The sequence below is a fragment of the Nuphar pumila genome, unplaced genomic scaffold, assembly GCF_984573655.1.
Source record: "Nuphar pumila unplaced genomic scaffold, dmNupPumi1.hap1.1 HAP1_SCAFFOLD_443, whole genome shotgun sequence".
Taxonomy (NCBI): domain Eukaryota; kingdom Viridiplantae; phylum Streptophyta; class Magnoliopsida; order Nymphaeales; family Nymphaeaceae; genus Nuphar; species Nuphar pumila.
In genome coordinates this window covers 41,406-57,817 of record NW_028323348.1, presented here as the reverse complement: position 1 = coordinate 57,817, position 16,412 = coordinate 41,406, and the positions used below count along the sequence as shown (strand labels likewise).

At 56.3% G+C, this 16,412-nt stretch overlaps 1 protein-coding gene across 1 annotated transcript; it reads left to right on the top strand.

The window, feature by feature from the left end:
• Positions 1-562: 562 nt before the first annotated feature.
• LOC149810227 (uncharacterized) lies at positions 563-1,531 on the top strand. Its single transcript, XM_089994358.1, has one exon. The coding sequence runs from the start codon at positions 563-565 to the stop codon at positions 1,529-1,531; it is 969 nt and encodes a 322-aa protein (XP_089850484.1).
• Positions 1,532-16,412: the final 14,881 nt, after the last annotated feature.

The window sequence follows — 16,412 nt, the reverse complement described above, 5'->3', positions numbered from 1 at the left end:
CGGGGACTATGGTTCCGCAAGGGCGCTTTGGTTATCCCGAAGGAGAATAATATCCGCGAGGAGTGCATCAGCCAATACCACGGCCCCCCGGAGGCCGGCCACCAAGGCGCACTTAAGACCAGAAGAGCGTTCGAACGCTTCTACTGGTGGCCCACCCTAGAGGAGGACGTCAGACGCTACGTGGAAACCTGCGACTCATGCCAACGTATGAAACCTCTCCGCAGGAGACCAGCAGGACTGCTGCAACCACTGCCTATTCCAGCCGAGCGACTCAAACACTGGGTCGTCGACTTTGCAGTCGCACTGCCGCGAACACCAGACGACAAGGACTCTGTCCTCGTCATGGTCGACAGGAAAACGCGGTACACGCTGCTACGGGCCTGCCCAACCCATTGCCCAGCGCAAACGGCAGCGGACATCCTGCTGGAGGCAACCTCTACTTTCGGCAAGCCATACTCGGTCATATGCGACCCGGACAGCCGTTTCAAGTACAAGACGGGGCCTTTCCACAGCACGCTCGCAATGGTGAACTGCGAAGTCCATGTGGGTACCGTGGATCACCATGAAACGGTGGGACTCGCGGAGCGCACCATTGGATGGTGCGCTCCAAGCTGTCAAGGAGCAGCTGCGGCATTACATCAACGCTACCCAGACCAATTGGGCCACACTCCTCATCGCGCTGCAGAGTGCCCTCAACAATGGCTTCTGCAAGTCGCTGAACACCACACCCAACTATCCGGCCCTGGGCATGCACCCAGACGCACCACGACTGCCCCCGGCAGCGGCCACGTCACCACTCTCGCAACGTGCAGAATGGCTACGCATCGACGCGGAGGCAACGGCACGCTTGGAAAAGGCACGCCAAGCCATGCTCATCGCAGCCAACGCAAAGCGACGAGACGAGTCGTTCCAACTTGGGGACCAAGTGCTCCTCAGTACAAAGCATCCATGGTTCCAGCACACTGCGGACGGCGTACGGAAACTCATCCCAGCATGGGCGCGACCCTTCAAGGTCCTAGCAGTCCCAAATGCCGTCACCTATCAGCTGGAGCTACCAGAAGACATCAAGTGCGCGGACACCTTCCACGTCAGCCTTCTCAAGCGGTACCATCCGGACACCAGAGTCATCCGACCCCCGCCTACGGAGTTCGTCGACGGCTTCGAGGAGTTCGAGGTGGAAGCGATAGTCGGCCACCACATCCGCAAACTGAGAACGGGCCCACGAGAGGAGTACAGAGTCGCCTTCAAGGGCTACGGGCCGCACTACAATCGGTGGCTCCCCCTCCCGAACCTGGAGGGCTGTCACGAAGCCATTGCGGCATACCACGCACGCAGACATGCAGGCATTGGCGAACGAGCAATATCCCAAGGTCGGTATCCTCCATCCAGTAGTCGTCGAGCTCTTGTTTTAAAATTTCTCTCCGTGCGGTCACCCGCGACCATGCCATGTACTGTGGGGTCACCCGCGACCAATGTTGTGATTTTTCGTGGTGTCAACCGCGACCCAGCACTAGTTTTGGGAGCATGTTAATGAGCGTTCTCAAGACTCGGTTTTGGGGCGTTCTTATGGGTGTTCTCAGAACCAGTGCCTACTCTAGCCTTGAAAATAAAATATATAATTTTGCTTTCCAATTGTGAGGAGCGGAGGCTAGAGAAGTTCTCGGCGGGTGGCGGTCGTGTACGCCGGGCGGTCGTTGCACACCAACGGTGGCGGTCGTGTACGTTGGTGTAGAACGGGTGCGCGGTGTGAAAAAATCTGCTGACCCCCGAGTGTGTGGGGCGCACCATTGCAGAGCCCACCTCGGGTACCTCGCGAGCAACGAGCGTAAGATGTCAAGAAGCCGCGCACAGGGTGACTACAGAGACCCCAGCAGGTGCTAGTATCAAGAATGATCAACTTGATACTCCCTCCAAAAACCCATGCTATGCTCAATATGCCATGAGTGCCATGTCCCCTATCCTTTATAACATACCCCGTTGGATTTACCCTACTCAGCTGCGGGTTTGTGTAGGCAAAGCTGCAGCAGGAACCGATGCAACCGCTACCTAGCGGGTCCCCCAGGACAATCTGTCCGCCAACAAGCGCCTCCCAGCCCGCTTCCCACGCATCCTGGCCTATGTTGTTGGCCGGGTATCCGCGAGCCGAAAATATACCCGTCGCGGGTAACCCGCGAGCTTCGCAACCGCGCGGGTGCACCCGCAAACTGCCCTTTCCGCGCGAGCGTCTGGCATATGGCGCGAAATATTCAAATCGTAATTTGAAATGTGTTGGACGACCCGACAGTGGCTGAACAACATATGCAAAGGCGTTAAAGCATATCATGGGCAACAAGCGCACCCTGCTCGGTACTGAGAAGCTGGAGAAAATGCTTTTCTGCTATGCCAACTCGCGCATTGCTGCTCGCATCGGTGAGAAGACAGTTGCGATGCTAGAGGCATCTGAGGCTGAGTGGATCAACAAGCTGTGCACTTCTGACGCTGACGACGCAGAGGATGTTGAATCTGATGATGAGGAGGAGTCTGTAAAGCATGTGTGGGATGTCTAGTGTAATACCTCTAAATTGTCATCGTTTGCCCTGTTATGGCACGCAGTGTTGTATGAATTATCAACCCTGTCGCGATTTCCGTCATGCCGCTCCAACAGCTAATCCAAATCAAACGCCGAGTAACAAGCAACGGTTGTACTGTATTCATTGAGTTGCATGCTATTGGGGGCACCTCTGGGCAACGCCCCCAGTAGCTCGCTCGCGTCGAGCCGTATAGGCTGGCTCGCGGTCAATACTTCCTGAAACTGGCGGGTTACCCGCGAGCCGAAAATACACCCGCAGCGGGTAACCCGCAGGCCTCGCACCCGGCCGGATACCCGGGCACGCCCCACAACTTAGCTGGCAGTCATCCTGCCCGCAAGACCCCTTCTGACAGGTGCTTCTCCATAATGCCCCGCGTAAGTAACCAAGTATATACTATTGGAGCGTTCCGGTTGTCGCGCGTTTGTTCTGACGTTAGCTTCGCCCATTCGTTAGGTCCCTTCGTACGTTAAACCTTGTCGAGCCAAGGCTTATTTTTTGAGGGGGGGGATGTTAGGATTGGAGACTGGCCAAGCCAGCCTCAATCTAGGAGTTCAGGCTACAAGCCATATGCACACTGCTATGCAGCATGCATATGCCTTGGACCTCTCGCTAAGGCTATACGCACATGGCTACCGGGCCATGCACGTATATACCTTAGGCATCACTAACGTGTGTACTTGCAGCATCATTGTCATGCAAGGTACATCAAGACAACATCCAAGACCTATTCAGAGCCTACACTTCCTTAGGGTTAGGGCCCTTCCCCTAACCCCCATTCCGGGCCTCTACTCAGTAGCCTAGGACGGTTACATCAGGTACCAAGCCTACAGGAGTCTATTGGAGCCTACACTCAAGACCTACACGCATGCGTCTGGCCATGACATAGACCATGGACTCCGTCCTGCGTCGTAGATAGTCTGTGGACGATCTAGTCATGTGCACACAGTACCAACGCGCACAGGTAGCGTAGGGTAGAGTCCCGAAGCCTAGAGGAAGCGTTCCTACAAAGGGACAGTGCTTGGATAGAGTCGGGATCTTGTCATCTTGTCAGTACCGATCTCTATCACCTCGCCCAGTGTAGTCTGCCACATTGCCACAGCAAGGCAGCTCATACCTGCCCTATGCTAACGCATCTTGCAGTGCACTCTTAGCTGTCATACTGACAGCCTAACAGTCAGGAAGCCATGTGCCGCGATTATTGTCGGCCTACAGCGATATCTGTCGTCTTTCTGTCATTCTATTTCAGTGCTCGAGTCGTTCACTATGTCCAACTCGGGACGCCGCCTCGCACCGTGTCGGCGATCGCAACCTCGCCAGAGTCGTGGCCGCCTCCTCCAACTCGTCGTCCAGGTATACCGGCGCCACCGAGGTCCCCGACGGCTTCATGGAGGCATGGGAGGAGCTCATGGACCTCGAGACGACGTTCAGGTACGACTACATGAATGTTCCTTGATGCGCATGAGCGCCTCTTGCTCGCGTCCGGCTTTGATGGTCGCCGTGCCGCAGGGGGCAGACCCACAAGCTGCGCGACTGATGCTGCTTCGAGACGACCGTCGGCCACCCGCACTGCGTCCTCCAGCTCGTCGATCCGGCTGAGGACGGCTCCGTGGGCTGGACGATGGCGCTATCCGTCGAGCAGTCCGACAAGTCCATCTTTATGTACATCATGACAACGGCTTGCGCCATGCTCGGCATCCCCTCCATCATCGTCGTGTGCGAGAACCACGGCAGGGGTTAGGGGAGGCCATCGACGACGACAGCCGGCGGAACATGGCGCCGAGACACCGTTGTGTTTCGCACCGCGGCCTTTATGCCAGGACGCTGACACTTGACGCGCCTTGCCGTCGGGGAGTTTTGCACCGCGGCCAAAAAACCCCGTAAACGACAAGGAAGCCGTGCGTTGTCGATGACAGCACTTCAAACTCCCGTGATTTCCCGTTTACGGACTTTTGAAAAGCCCGTAAACGGTAACACGGGACTTTTACGAGAGCCTGATGGCTCCTTGTCGTGAAGCAGTCTAGATTTCCCCAAAATCGCCCCCAAAAGCTCCCCGGGATCAGGGCCGAGGCTGGAGGGGTCCTGGAGCGCGATTTTGGGCGCGGCCCGATTGCTTCACGGCAAGGAGCCATCAGGCTCCCGTGAAAGTCCCGTGTTACCGTTTACGGGCTTTTCGAAACCCCGTAAACGGAAATTCGCGTCGCTGAGACGTGAGCACCCGTGAAGAGGACGGCAACCTTGTCGTTTATGGGGCTGCCGCCATGTCACAGTCGTCTTCACGACGACTCTGCTCCTTATGGCCGGTCCTTGAGGCACTTGACGACGGCGCCGAAGACTCCGCCAGTCAGGTACCCTGGCCGACCCCACCGGGGGTCGAAGACGTGGACGAGCCTGTATTTGGACGGCGACTTGACGCCCGTGCCTCGGATCTCGAACGCGTGTCCAATCTTCTCCAAATAGACGGGGATCCTGGTCTGCGCCCTGAACTTGTCACTCCTCGACACAACCCGGAGGTTCTTGACGAACTCGTTGTACGGCGCAGACGCCCTGGTCACCGGCACGGTGCCTCCGAAAAACGTCGTCGGCTCGAGGACAAGCGCCACGAAGTTGCCGACCATGTTCATGCGCTGCGTGAACTCGCGAGCTTCGTCGACGGGCATGACGCCGCTGATGTAGGCGCGCTCGTCTTTGTCCAGACCCGCCTGCGAGTCGTTCGTCAACAACCCCGCGGCGTTGATCTGCGACAGGAGCATCCAGGACGCCTCGCCGACTTGAGAGACGTAGTCCGCTGCCTTGAGACTGCCAGCCATGATGTTGGCGGCGGCCTTGGCGCACAGGGCCTCGAACTCCACCATCTCTATGCCTTATGCGCATGGTGTTTTCAACAGGCTGAAGGCGAGACGTCTGCTACGGAGTCTTGCGGCGCAAAGCAGGGCGTCGACCTTTGGCGCTGCTTTTCATGAGCTCGGGGTCGATATATTTCCATATTTCCGAAGCGGCGCTGGGCTTTTTCTTCGAGGAGACAGAGAGCTTCGCAAGCTTTGCCGCGACCTTGCCAGCCGCATCCTTTGACGCAACCTTGTCGCCCGCCACCTTCTCCAACTTCGTCGGGACCTTGCCAGCCGCCAGCTTCGACACGCCTGTCTGCTTCGCAACGCCCGCCAGCTTCGCCACGACCTTGTCGCCCACCATATCTGAACACCTCCGGCACTTTCTTCGAACAACCCCCCGTAACGCCTGGTCCCGTGGTCGAGCTTCGGCAAGCTCACTCGAAGACTCCGGCGCGCCCCAGCCCCAGGCCATGGGGCTCCTCCACGCCAAAGTGCGCCACGCGCTTGCCCTGCACCTGGCGGCTGTGCTCGGGCAGCATGGTGCCGGAGCAGTCCAGGTCGAAGCAGGTCTTGCAGCCCATGGTCTGGCTGGCCGCCCGGCAGTTGTCCTCCATGATCTTCTCGGCGTTCTGCGTGAAATCATGGCGCAGCTGGTTGGACGACATGGGCGCGCCGTTGCTGGCGTTGGCCGCCGCGGTGTAGAAGCAGTGCTGGCGGTAGCTCGTGAAGGAGCGGCCGTCGGACATGCGGGGAGGGCAGGTGCTGGCTTGCTGCTTGGGCGCGGAGCACTGCGAGTAGGCTTCCTCCAGTGCGGACATCGCTATCCTTTGTCACAGTCGCACGACAAAAAATAGCGATCCGTCCAGAATCGCGGCATAAAGACCGCGGCGTGAAGGCGATGTCCCCAATGGACGCCTTCCTGGACGCGTGCGGCATGGCCGCGTTGATCGACGCCGGAAACTGCGACGCCTTGTGGCGCGCTCTGGTCCGGGGGCGCGTGACCGCCGTGGCTCGCCGCCTGTTGAAAGCGTGGCTGGACGCCGAGCGCGAGAACGTCACGATCGTAGCCGCCATGGGCACGGATATGCAGATCGGGCTGCGGGGAAGGATCCCGTGGCGCGTGCCCGGCGACATGGCACACTTTCAGGCGGCTGACCGCCGGAGACACCGTGCTCGTCGGGCGCCGGACCTTCGCGTCCATGGGGCCGCTGCGGGGGCGCAAGGTCATCGTCGTGTCGCCCAGGGGCGTGCGCGGCGCGGACGGCGTCGTCTTGCAGCTGCCGCTGGTGACGCCGGTCGCGGGGCCGCTCTTCGTGTGCGGCGGGACCAGGGTGTACGCCGCGTACCTCGAGATCGCGGACCGCCTCGTCCTGTCGCGCGTCGACTACGGCGGGGACGCCGACGCATACTTTCCAGACTTCCGGGCCGCGGGCTGGGTCCTGCTGGAGCGACGCAAGGCGGATGGCTTCGACGTCGAGGAGTACGTGCGCCGCGTGACCATTCAGGCCGTCATGGCGAGCGTGTCGACTCTGAGCCGGCGGCCTTGATTCCAGGAAGGCGATGTCATCCGACGTTTCTTTCCGCGATATATGCAAGGCACGGACCGTGCCGCACGGAACGGATGCGCACACTCACCGACATTTGAATGCTGTTTCTTACAATCCAGTCAAACACGCTGTTACATCCGTCACCGCACAAGTGACTTCGTACACAAATCTCAATGCACCGACCATCCTTGATGGACTCATGACATGATGGTACAAGCAAGGCTTCACACTGACGACGTGTCCTGGGCCTCTTGAGGGATGGCTGGTCCGAGCTCTGATCCATCTTTGAGGGCGGCCACCTTGCGTCCACTTGAGCTCGAACAGGACTTGGCTACTGCAGAGTCTTCATGTTCTTCAGGGGACCCACCTCCAACCTCAGTCGTTGCGGATTGAGTACCTGCAGACACTGGAGTGAGTGTAAGACATCTCATTGCATGCCCATACATATCTCGCACAAGGTCCCAGACTGCACTGCTGCCGACGGACCTGTTGGCTGGTGCTTCAGCTTACTTTCCATGTCCTCCCGGATCTTCCTGAGCTCAACTACCCGCTTGCGATGTGCTGCTATCTCAGCGGACAGATACTTCGTGTGGGCGGCAGCCTGGGTTTTGGTACGCTCAAGTTCTTCACGGCGATTGGCGTCCTCATGGCATGCACCGACCAGGCTCCGCTGCAGCCGAGCCACATAGCGCTCCTGATACATTTCGGCATTTGTCTTGGCCTCCTCAACCCTGGCGGAATCGATTTCCATATCGGTCGTGCGGTTGACGACGCTCACCAGGTAGAACAACAGGGATGCCAACGGATCGTGCCTATAGGCGCTTTACTCCCTCATGTCCTCAAGCATTGTTCCAAGCAGTTTTTCGTGCGCATCTGCCTCTGCCTCTGCCTGTTGAAGCTGAGCATTCCGCAACTTCGTGTCCGCGGATGCTGCTCTCAATACATCCAAAATGTCCATGTCTGCGCCGGTGCACTTTGGTCTCAACAGAATGCCGCTTCAAGTCGCAACATTCGCAACAATCGACTTTTTATCGACACACCCCCAGGATAATGTGTGTCACTTACACTGGAAACGAACTCAACGCGACGGGCAAGGTCCTCAACAGTTCAACAACGCATGCTCATGTGTTGGTGTGTGACGTACACCAGGAATCGATGCATTCATGATCGAAAACAGTGCCATGCGACATTGGCAAGCAGATAGCTAGCCTGACACATGTCACGACACCGAATGCGTTGTGCAGAACAATACGAAATCGAGGAACAGATGGTTGATGGCGCAAGATACAGTGACACACCTGCGTAGCTTCCGTGTAGCCTCGAACTTGTTTGGCTTATTCAATGTTCAGGCCACAGTGCTGGAATAAATCTCCCGGTCCCTGGTGCATATCCATTAACATGTTTCATATACAGGCAACCACGGGCGTGATGTTAAGTGATCAAGCATTTGGTCGAGCAGTTTTTCTTCAGCGTCTGCATCTGCCTCTGCCAGTAGAAGCTGAGAATATGACGACGTGGTCCCCTCGGATGCCGCAGTCAATGTGTGCCACAAATCCATGTCTGCAATGGTGACGTTGGCTTCAACAGCATGCCGCTTCAAGTCGCGATACAACATGCGCAACGACCAATTTTTCATCGACTCCCAGGATACTGTGTGTCACTTACACCTGAAAACGAACCTTGGCACGCAATGCAACGCCATGTGCAAGGTCCTTAACGTTTCCATGACGACGTATGATCAATTCCGATTGCACATCACACAAAGCATTGATGATCAACACCAGTGCCATGCGGTACCTTTGCAAGCAGATAGCTAGCCTGAAACATGTCGTGACACCGGATGGAATGCGGTGTCATAAGAAGGAGGTACTGATGGCGCAAGATACAGTGACATACCGGCGAAGCTTCCGTGTGATTCCGACCTTGCGTGGATTAATCAAAGTTCAGGCCGCAGAGCTGGAATCAATCTCCCTGTCGCTGGTATCCATTCACAGGATACAGTACAGCCTATTCAGTAGCTTTCGTCATGCTTTTGCAGGCTACAAGGTGGCCGCAGGCCGAAGAAGTTTTCACGAGAGCCCTTTCTTATTGGGCCAACCTTATGGCCCAGGATTTATATCTCGTGACGTGACAGGACCATTACACACAGTGACAAAGTGAACACAACAGCAGTGAGTCACTGCCAGTGACAGTACCACCAACTTGATGGAAATCAGCAGTTCGAGAAGTAAAGTACAATCACAGTAAAGTGAAAGCTATATACACTCTTTAGTGTTCATACCACGCTGCAGTTCCTAGAAGGCACCGCTAGGAAGTGCCAACTATGCTGATTGTACTACACTGTACGTTGCATATGCCACGCACACACTCGTGCACATACTTGTGTACTCTGCCAGCTCTTAGTGCTTAGGTAGATACCGGATTGTTGAGATTTAGTGACAACTTACAGATTATTGACAGTACAGAGAATACAAGCCAAGGACTCTGGTGGAGGATGCCAGAGTATTCCATCTCCAGTGGGGAAGGTAAAAGGATCTGGGGTCACTGGATATAGATAGATGTCAGACTGCTAGTCTCACGTGGACATGCAGTTACCTAGCTAGGTACCCACAGAATGAAGGAGTACTTATTCCTTGTGCTCCAACACGGATGTGTGAACATTGTGACATGTAATGTGTACATAACGTATATTCTGTGTACATAACGTATATTCTGACGACAATGACAGACAGTTATGTGTGCATTCATCTCATGATGCCATGAACATACTCAGAATATTTCATTTTGCAACAGGGCCACCTAGGGGCATATCTTCTACAGAAGTTGTTAAAACACTCCGGGGGATCCTGTGACTCACAGGCTGTGAGCGCCGAACGCTCACACCGCGTCCCTCATCATTGTGATAGTGCAGCAGTAGGACAACGACGTGAATTGACTGCAGCGAAGCGATCAGGGACGGCTAAATCCAACGCGTGCCGAGAGTGCTGGCTTGGGTCGGGCGGGCGTCATGTTCCAGATCACCTCGGATCGCCGCTGCCTCGTCAACAATTCTGCGCGCACATTCGTCGTTCACAGATGCCAACTCGATGAACGTCCACGCGATGCAGTTCAGAAGCGTGACCTTGTAATCGCTCGAAGTCCCACAGTAAAACACGGCGCATGCAGACCGAGTCTCGACCTGCACGTGTTGTATGCATAGGCCGATGGAAATCAGCACGCGGGTCCTGCGCGGCGTGCCGACGAGATCGTACACCGCAAGGATGTTATTCAGCACGAAGACAGACCCTGTCACGATAAACACCTGAACCAGCGCCGCCAGGCCATCATCCGACCGCCCCCTCAGCATAACAGCGCATCCTTTCGCCACAACGTCACGAGAACCACGTGGCGATGCTGTCGACTGCATGGAGAGTGCAACCGCATCCCGGAAGTCATCCACTCGCCTGTCCCCACTGTCGTCGATCTTTATCGCAGCGATTGACTCGAAAACTGCAACAAGCGATCGCAGGATCAGATTCTCGCCACTTCTTCAGTTTCGGATTGCGCCTGCCCTAGCTTCGCCTGTTTGCCGCATTACTTCGTACATCGGCCCGTTTCTCAAGGGCCGCTTTTGTTGCCATGTTACAGAGGCGGAATTGAAAATTGGTATGGGAATGGAGATGGAGATGGGGGTATCGATGGCATGCTACCGGGTGTCGGGACGGCTTCCGTAAATGCTACACCTGAATCGTACACCTACATGCCCATCACACCGAACTGTGCTCCAACGAGCCTTTCTGCAGAGCACGAAAGACTGCACAGTCTGACAAACCATATTTCTACGGACTATCACAAGATGACGGGCGTGTTCACATGGTCTGCTCACATGGTCTTATCTTCGACTTCCATCCCCCTTGGTGGCACAGTGCCTGAAAGCTGCTGGAAATGCTCGAGCTGAGCTCATCTAGATCTGATTGCGGGTACACGTATTTCGTGGCCATGGGAGCATACATAAGTGCCTTTCAACATCCAAGAATGTCCCTTATCTGCCTCTTCCTCACGCACCTGACGTGGTTTTGAGCGAGGCGGTCTTTGGGCAGCGACCTTGGCGTGCTACCCACACGTCCGGTGAGGTGAGTCGATTCCTCTGACCACATAACCAGTATTCGTCCGAAACACTCATGATCAGACCGGTCCCTTGCTGAAATACTGCAAAGCTTACGATTGGTCTTCAATTGAAGTGAACCGCTCCGTTCCTGATGCATGACGTGACCATCAAACAAGATGTGTCGACATGTCCGAATGTATCTGATCCCAGATATCTCTGAACGTATGGATCCGCCGAATGAGCGCGCATCGGATTGTCACATCAAGTCACTTTGTCAACGAATCTTACAGGGCTGTCTTGCCGTAGTCCTGGTGCGGTCACGCATGCTGCCGCAGTGACTGCCCAGTGATGTGAAATTGACACCCGCTGCCATCGAGACATCTTTCCAGCGATTCCGTGTGAATTTAACCAAAAATAACAGTCAGTGTGGAGGTGTGCAGTGAGTTCAAGACCTGGGATAGGGCCTTACTGTCTGTTCAGCAACTGGTCACGTGGCGCCTTCCCCAGTGCTGGTGTGATGACACCACAATATCTTGGGGCTCGTCACAGGCTCTTGCAGGATGCGCATTACGTTGTTTACTTCTTTTATGATTCCGCGTCTTGCACATCATGTGCATGCTCGCACAGTTCCGATCCCGTCCAGATTCGAGTTGCGACGCATAACTGCACAATGCATGACTCTCTGCGGACATGTCGATTCTCCGTGCAGGGGCAAGTCCAAAAATATCTCAGATATTTGGTGTCATATCTGTCTCGGACAATCCGAGACTCACGAATCCATCGGATCATCTTCACGCTCTGGCTCATCCACGACACGAACGGGGCGCTGCATATATATGCTCAGGTGTGATGTTCCAATGGTTCACTATCGTTGCGTTACATGCACTGCAACATCCGTGACCTTGCGCTCCATACATCCGAAGAAAGCAGACATTCGAGTAGGTACGTCAGACCTGGGAATTTCAGTTGCCTTTCCTGAACGCACGCACGCGCCATCGGCCTCAGATAACTGTGCTCCGATGAGATTATCTAGCAGATCGAGTGTGCAGTTGTGTTCCCAATGGTCTCACCCCAAATGTTGTTTGACAGATTCGTGTTTCAAAGAATGTCGCATGATATGTTGTGTTCACGTGCAACCGATGGTTTGGAGTATGGCTGGCAGATTCACATGATGTCTGGACAAGATGGCTCGTGACGTCCATGGTGAAGACGCGCACCACGCACCTCCTCAACCTGACGTTTATGTGTCTGCAGTTGCCACCGTCGTCTTCTGAGATGCGCGCGGCTCCATTTCCCGACTGCGAGCAAAATCTCGCACACGCAATGGCGCCTGGTCACCCAATAGACGGTCGTGTGGCTCACTTCAGTTCCCCGATCGGGGCGACGGTCGATGTGCTCGATTCTGCGATGCGAGGCGCGCATATTTCGGAGTGTCGATGTGACACCCACAATGGAAGGCCATGGCGTCCAAGCTCGTGGGCACTACACATCCCCAATCGGCACAAGCGTGGATATCCGGCCTTCCAAGATGCATGGCGCGCACATTTCGGAGTGTTGTCGCAATGTGACCCCCACGATGGAAGGCCATGGCGTCCAAGCCTATGCGCACTACACATCCCCAATCGGCACAAGCGTGGATATCCCGCCTTCCAAGATGCATGGCGCGCACATGTCGGAGTGTTGTCGCAATGTGACCCCCACGGTGGAGGCCGAAGTGTCCAAGCCTGTGGGCACTACACATCCCCCATCGGCACAAGCGTGGATATCCCGCCTTCCAAGCTGCATGTCGCTCACACCGCCCGCTATGAGGGTGGTCATCTTTCCAGGGTTTGGAAGTAGTGATCCCTCCTTCTATGTTGAAGATACTGTCCTAAGTATCAGGAGATATGCTCCGTAAGTATCTATCGTTCCATGTGCACACGTCCGTATGAAAGTGCGCACAACCATACATTGTGCAGCCAGACTCCGTACCCGACCATAGAGTCATGCCTTGTGGACACTATGGTCTGATGACTATTCTATGGTCCTTGAAATGTTATTTACTTCCATGTATCAGCTGCCTGCTGATGATTGAATATTTTACCATAGACTTGATCCTATATATACTAAGCAAGTGTAAGAACAACTAATGCCAATTCTCAATACAATTGACGTTTTTTCAGCTGGAGTGACGTGACAGGGCCATTACACATAAAAGACAAAGTGAACACAACAGCAGTGACAATCATCAGTGTCCATCACCCATACCCGTCAAAACATTGGAAATCACCTATGTATTCTGGTTCCAGACGTCCATACGTAACCGGTACCAGATCGGTGGACGTAAAAACCTCGTGGTACGCGGCGAGGTGTTCGAAGCGCGCGCCGTGGGACAGCAGGGGGGTCCGTCGGAGTGTCCCGACAGGTTGAACGCGCCTTGAAGCATGCTGAACTCGATGTCCATCACTGGCCTGTAGGCGCGGGTTTTGTTTTGGGGGGGGGGATCGGAAGGGGGTGTCAACGTCATCACGCCGACTTGACCACCTTCATCTTCTGCTCGTCCCACTCAAACCCCTCGGGCTTGGGCACGTTGTTAACGTTCCCGTTTTTGCCATACAACTTCGTCGCCGCCATGTCGTACGCGTACGCCGCGACCTCCTTGGATTTGTACGTGCCCAGCATCTTCTTGACGCCATCCTTTTGGATCTCGGCCACGAACGACCCGAACTTGGTGCGCCACACGCCACTGTATCCGGTCTCCGACACCGAGTTCTTGTTCTGCGCGTTGGTGCTGTACGTGACGAACTCCAGGTTCTCGCGCGTGTTGTTGGTCTTGTCTTTGTCGGCATATCCGATCACGAGCCCCGGTCTCTTGCCGAGGAGGTACTGATGCATCTGGTATACCCGGCGCCCCCACCATCCTTGGTGATTGTTGCAGTAGCTTATCCTCTGGCGATGTGCCAGGTGTGCTTCGTTCAGCGAGTGCCAGTCGCCCTCCGATACGCGGACGACTGTCTCGCCCGCCATGAGGAAAGGGCCCTTGTCGTTACGGGTGATCTCTTTGGCGGCGTGCTCTTTCGCCCTTGCGGCTTCTTGCGCCGTGCGATGAGCTTCGTAAATCCGCGAGGCCTCGTCCTCGGTGTCGAAGCTTCCGAGGAAGGTCGACTGTTTGTCGTACTTGTAATACACCACGTACAGGCCGTGACGGATAGACACCCCCCGAGACTTGGCCGACTTCTCCTTGCGGACCTTCTCCACCCATCCTTCCGGCATGGTTAAGTCGTTTGTACTTGCCGTGCACGCCGTACTCCCTGTAGACTAGCACGTTGTAGTGCCACCCTGCCCAGTCTTCCTGTTCGTAGCGCGCGACGTACTTGCTCTTGAAGTTGACGTGCCAGAAGCCCTCGACTTGCACACACCGGTGTACTTGCTGCTCGTGTTGAGATTGCACATGCGCGAGTTGTGAGCGTTGTGGCTGCAGGTGATGAAGCGTAGATTCGCTCTGCGGTTGTCGGCCCGGTTCCCGTTGATGTGGTCGATGGTGAAGCCTTCCGGAGCTTTGCCCATGATCATGGCGTGCATGAGGCCGTCGGAATTGGCGGCATAGCCGTGACCGGACGTCCACCAGTTTCGCTTGGTGACAGCACGATCAGCCTCGTCGATGAGGGCGACGTCGACAACCTCGCCGTCCTTGTTCTTGAGAGGGATCTTGATGGAGACGTCCCTATCGGCGTCCAGCTTGGCCAGGGCAGCGGCGACTTGCTTGATGGTGGCTTCGATGGGCAGATCGACGACATCATGGGACTGTTGACCTCTTGTAGGCGCGCTCTGTTTATGCCGGGGCCAATTCGGCTGGCTGGAATTGGTGGCGACGGCTTCGACGTCGAGGAGTACGAGCGTCACGCCTCCATTCAGGCCGTCATGAAGAGCGTCTCGACTCTGAGACTCCAGGCGAGGTGCTCTGCCAACGGGCCTGCCGGCGCCTCGGATCTGAGGGCGACTAGAAACATGCCTTTTCTCGGAATGTCCTCTCGAAGAAGTGCGTGTTTTTTAGTAGTCTTCGGTCTGGAGCGGCGATAAAGCTAACTTTAGCTGACCTAGCGCCATCTTATATAGGCAAACGATCGGAAATGAGTTCTTAATGTATATCTCCACGTTGGGCGAAAGTGAGCTGCAGCGGCAGAAAAGCGATAAGTATCGCAGCGAGAAGACCCCTTGCTTGATGGTGTTCATGTCGGGGTTGTAAGCGCCGTCGGCGTCCTCATCGTCGCATGGGGCGCAGTCGGTGTCCTGGAGGACGGTCTCCTGGCGCAGAAGGAGCCGTTGCAGATCAGCGTGAGCTCCCGCCCGACGTGCCTGATCTCGACGTGCTCCGACAGGTTGGACATGTCGCGGATGATCTTCTGGAAGTAGGCGCTCGGCAACCCAATCAACGAGTTGAAGCCCACGGGCAGGATGTTGTAATCGGTGGGGTCGATGTCGAGGAGGTTGAGCTTGAACTCGGTCCTGGTCTTCTTTTCCTCGTTTTCGACGCAGATGCCGAGGCGGTTGGAGCCGGACTTTTCGAGGAAGAGGGTCAAGGTGTCGTTGGAGCCGACGGTCTTGAGGAGGGGCGTGGAGGTTGGAGACGTTGACGCAGACGGGGACGTCGCCCTCGCAGTGGAACTCCTCGAAGTTTTTGGCGTCGAGGGCCATGTGGAGCATGACGACGTGGGTGTTGTCGAGGTCGACGAGCTTGACGCCGCCGGGGTGGAACTGGATGGACGGTGTCGACGAGGAGCTCGCGGAGGCTGTCGAAGAGGACCTTGAGGGACGCAGGCCTGGACGGTCCTGGCGTACATGGAATAGGCGGACATGTCCATGGCGGGCGCGACTGGGTCAGACATTGCGGCTCTTCGATACGAACTACAGGGTGCAGCGCCTTCAAGCCGGGGCATCCTGCCGCAGCGCGGGACGGGGCCAGGGCATAAACTGGCGCGCAAGGCCACGGGCCGCATGGACTTTGGGCACGACCAGCGCTTCTACGACATGATGGCGGAAGCGTCGACGACCGCCGCCAGGGAGTTTCCGAGCTGCGTGGCGTACTGGCGCCACCTTTGGGTGCGCAGGCACGTCAGGTCCGCAGACCGCGAGGAGCGGTTGCGCGAGTACCAGGACGTCGTGGAGCACGCAGATGAGGTCGACAAGTACGGCGTACGCCGCCGCAAGGCGCCCGCGCTTCGGATTCCGAGACCGCCGCAGCTGCCCCCCGACTGCTACTCGCCGCTGCCGGGAACGCCGCCGCAAACCACTCCCAAAACCACGGACCGCCCCGAAACGACGCCGTAGTGCGCCTCAACCCACGGACGTCCCAAAACCCCCGAAAGCACGACAGGGGGTCGAAGGGGGCGGGGACGCCCCC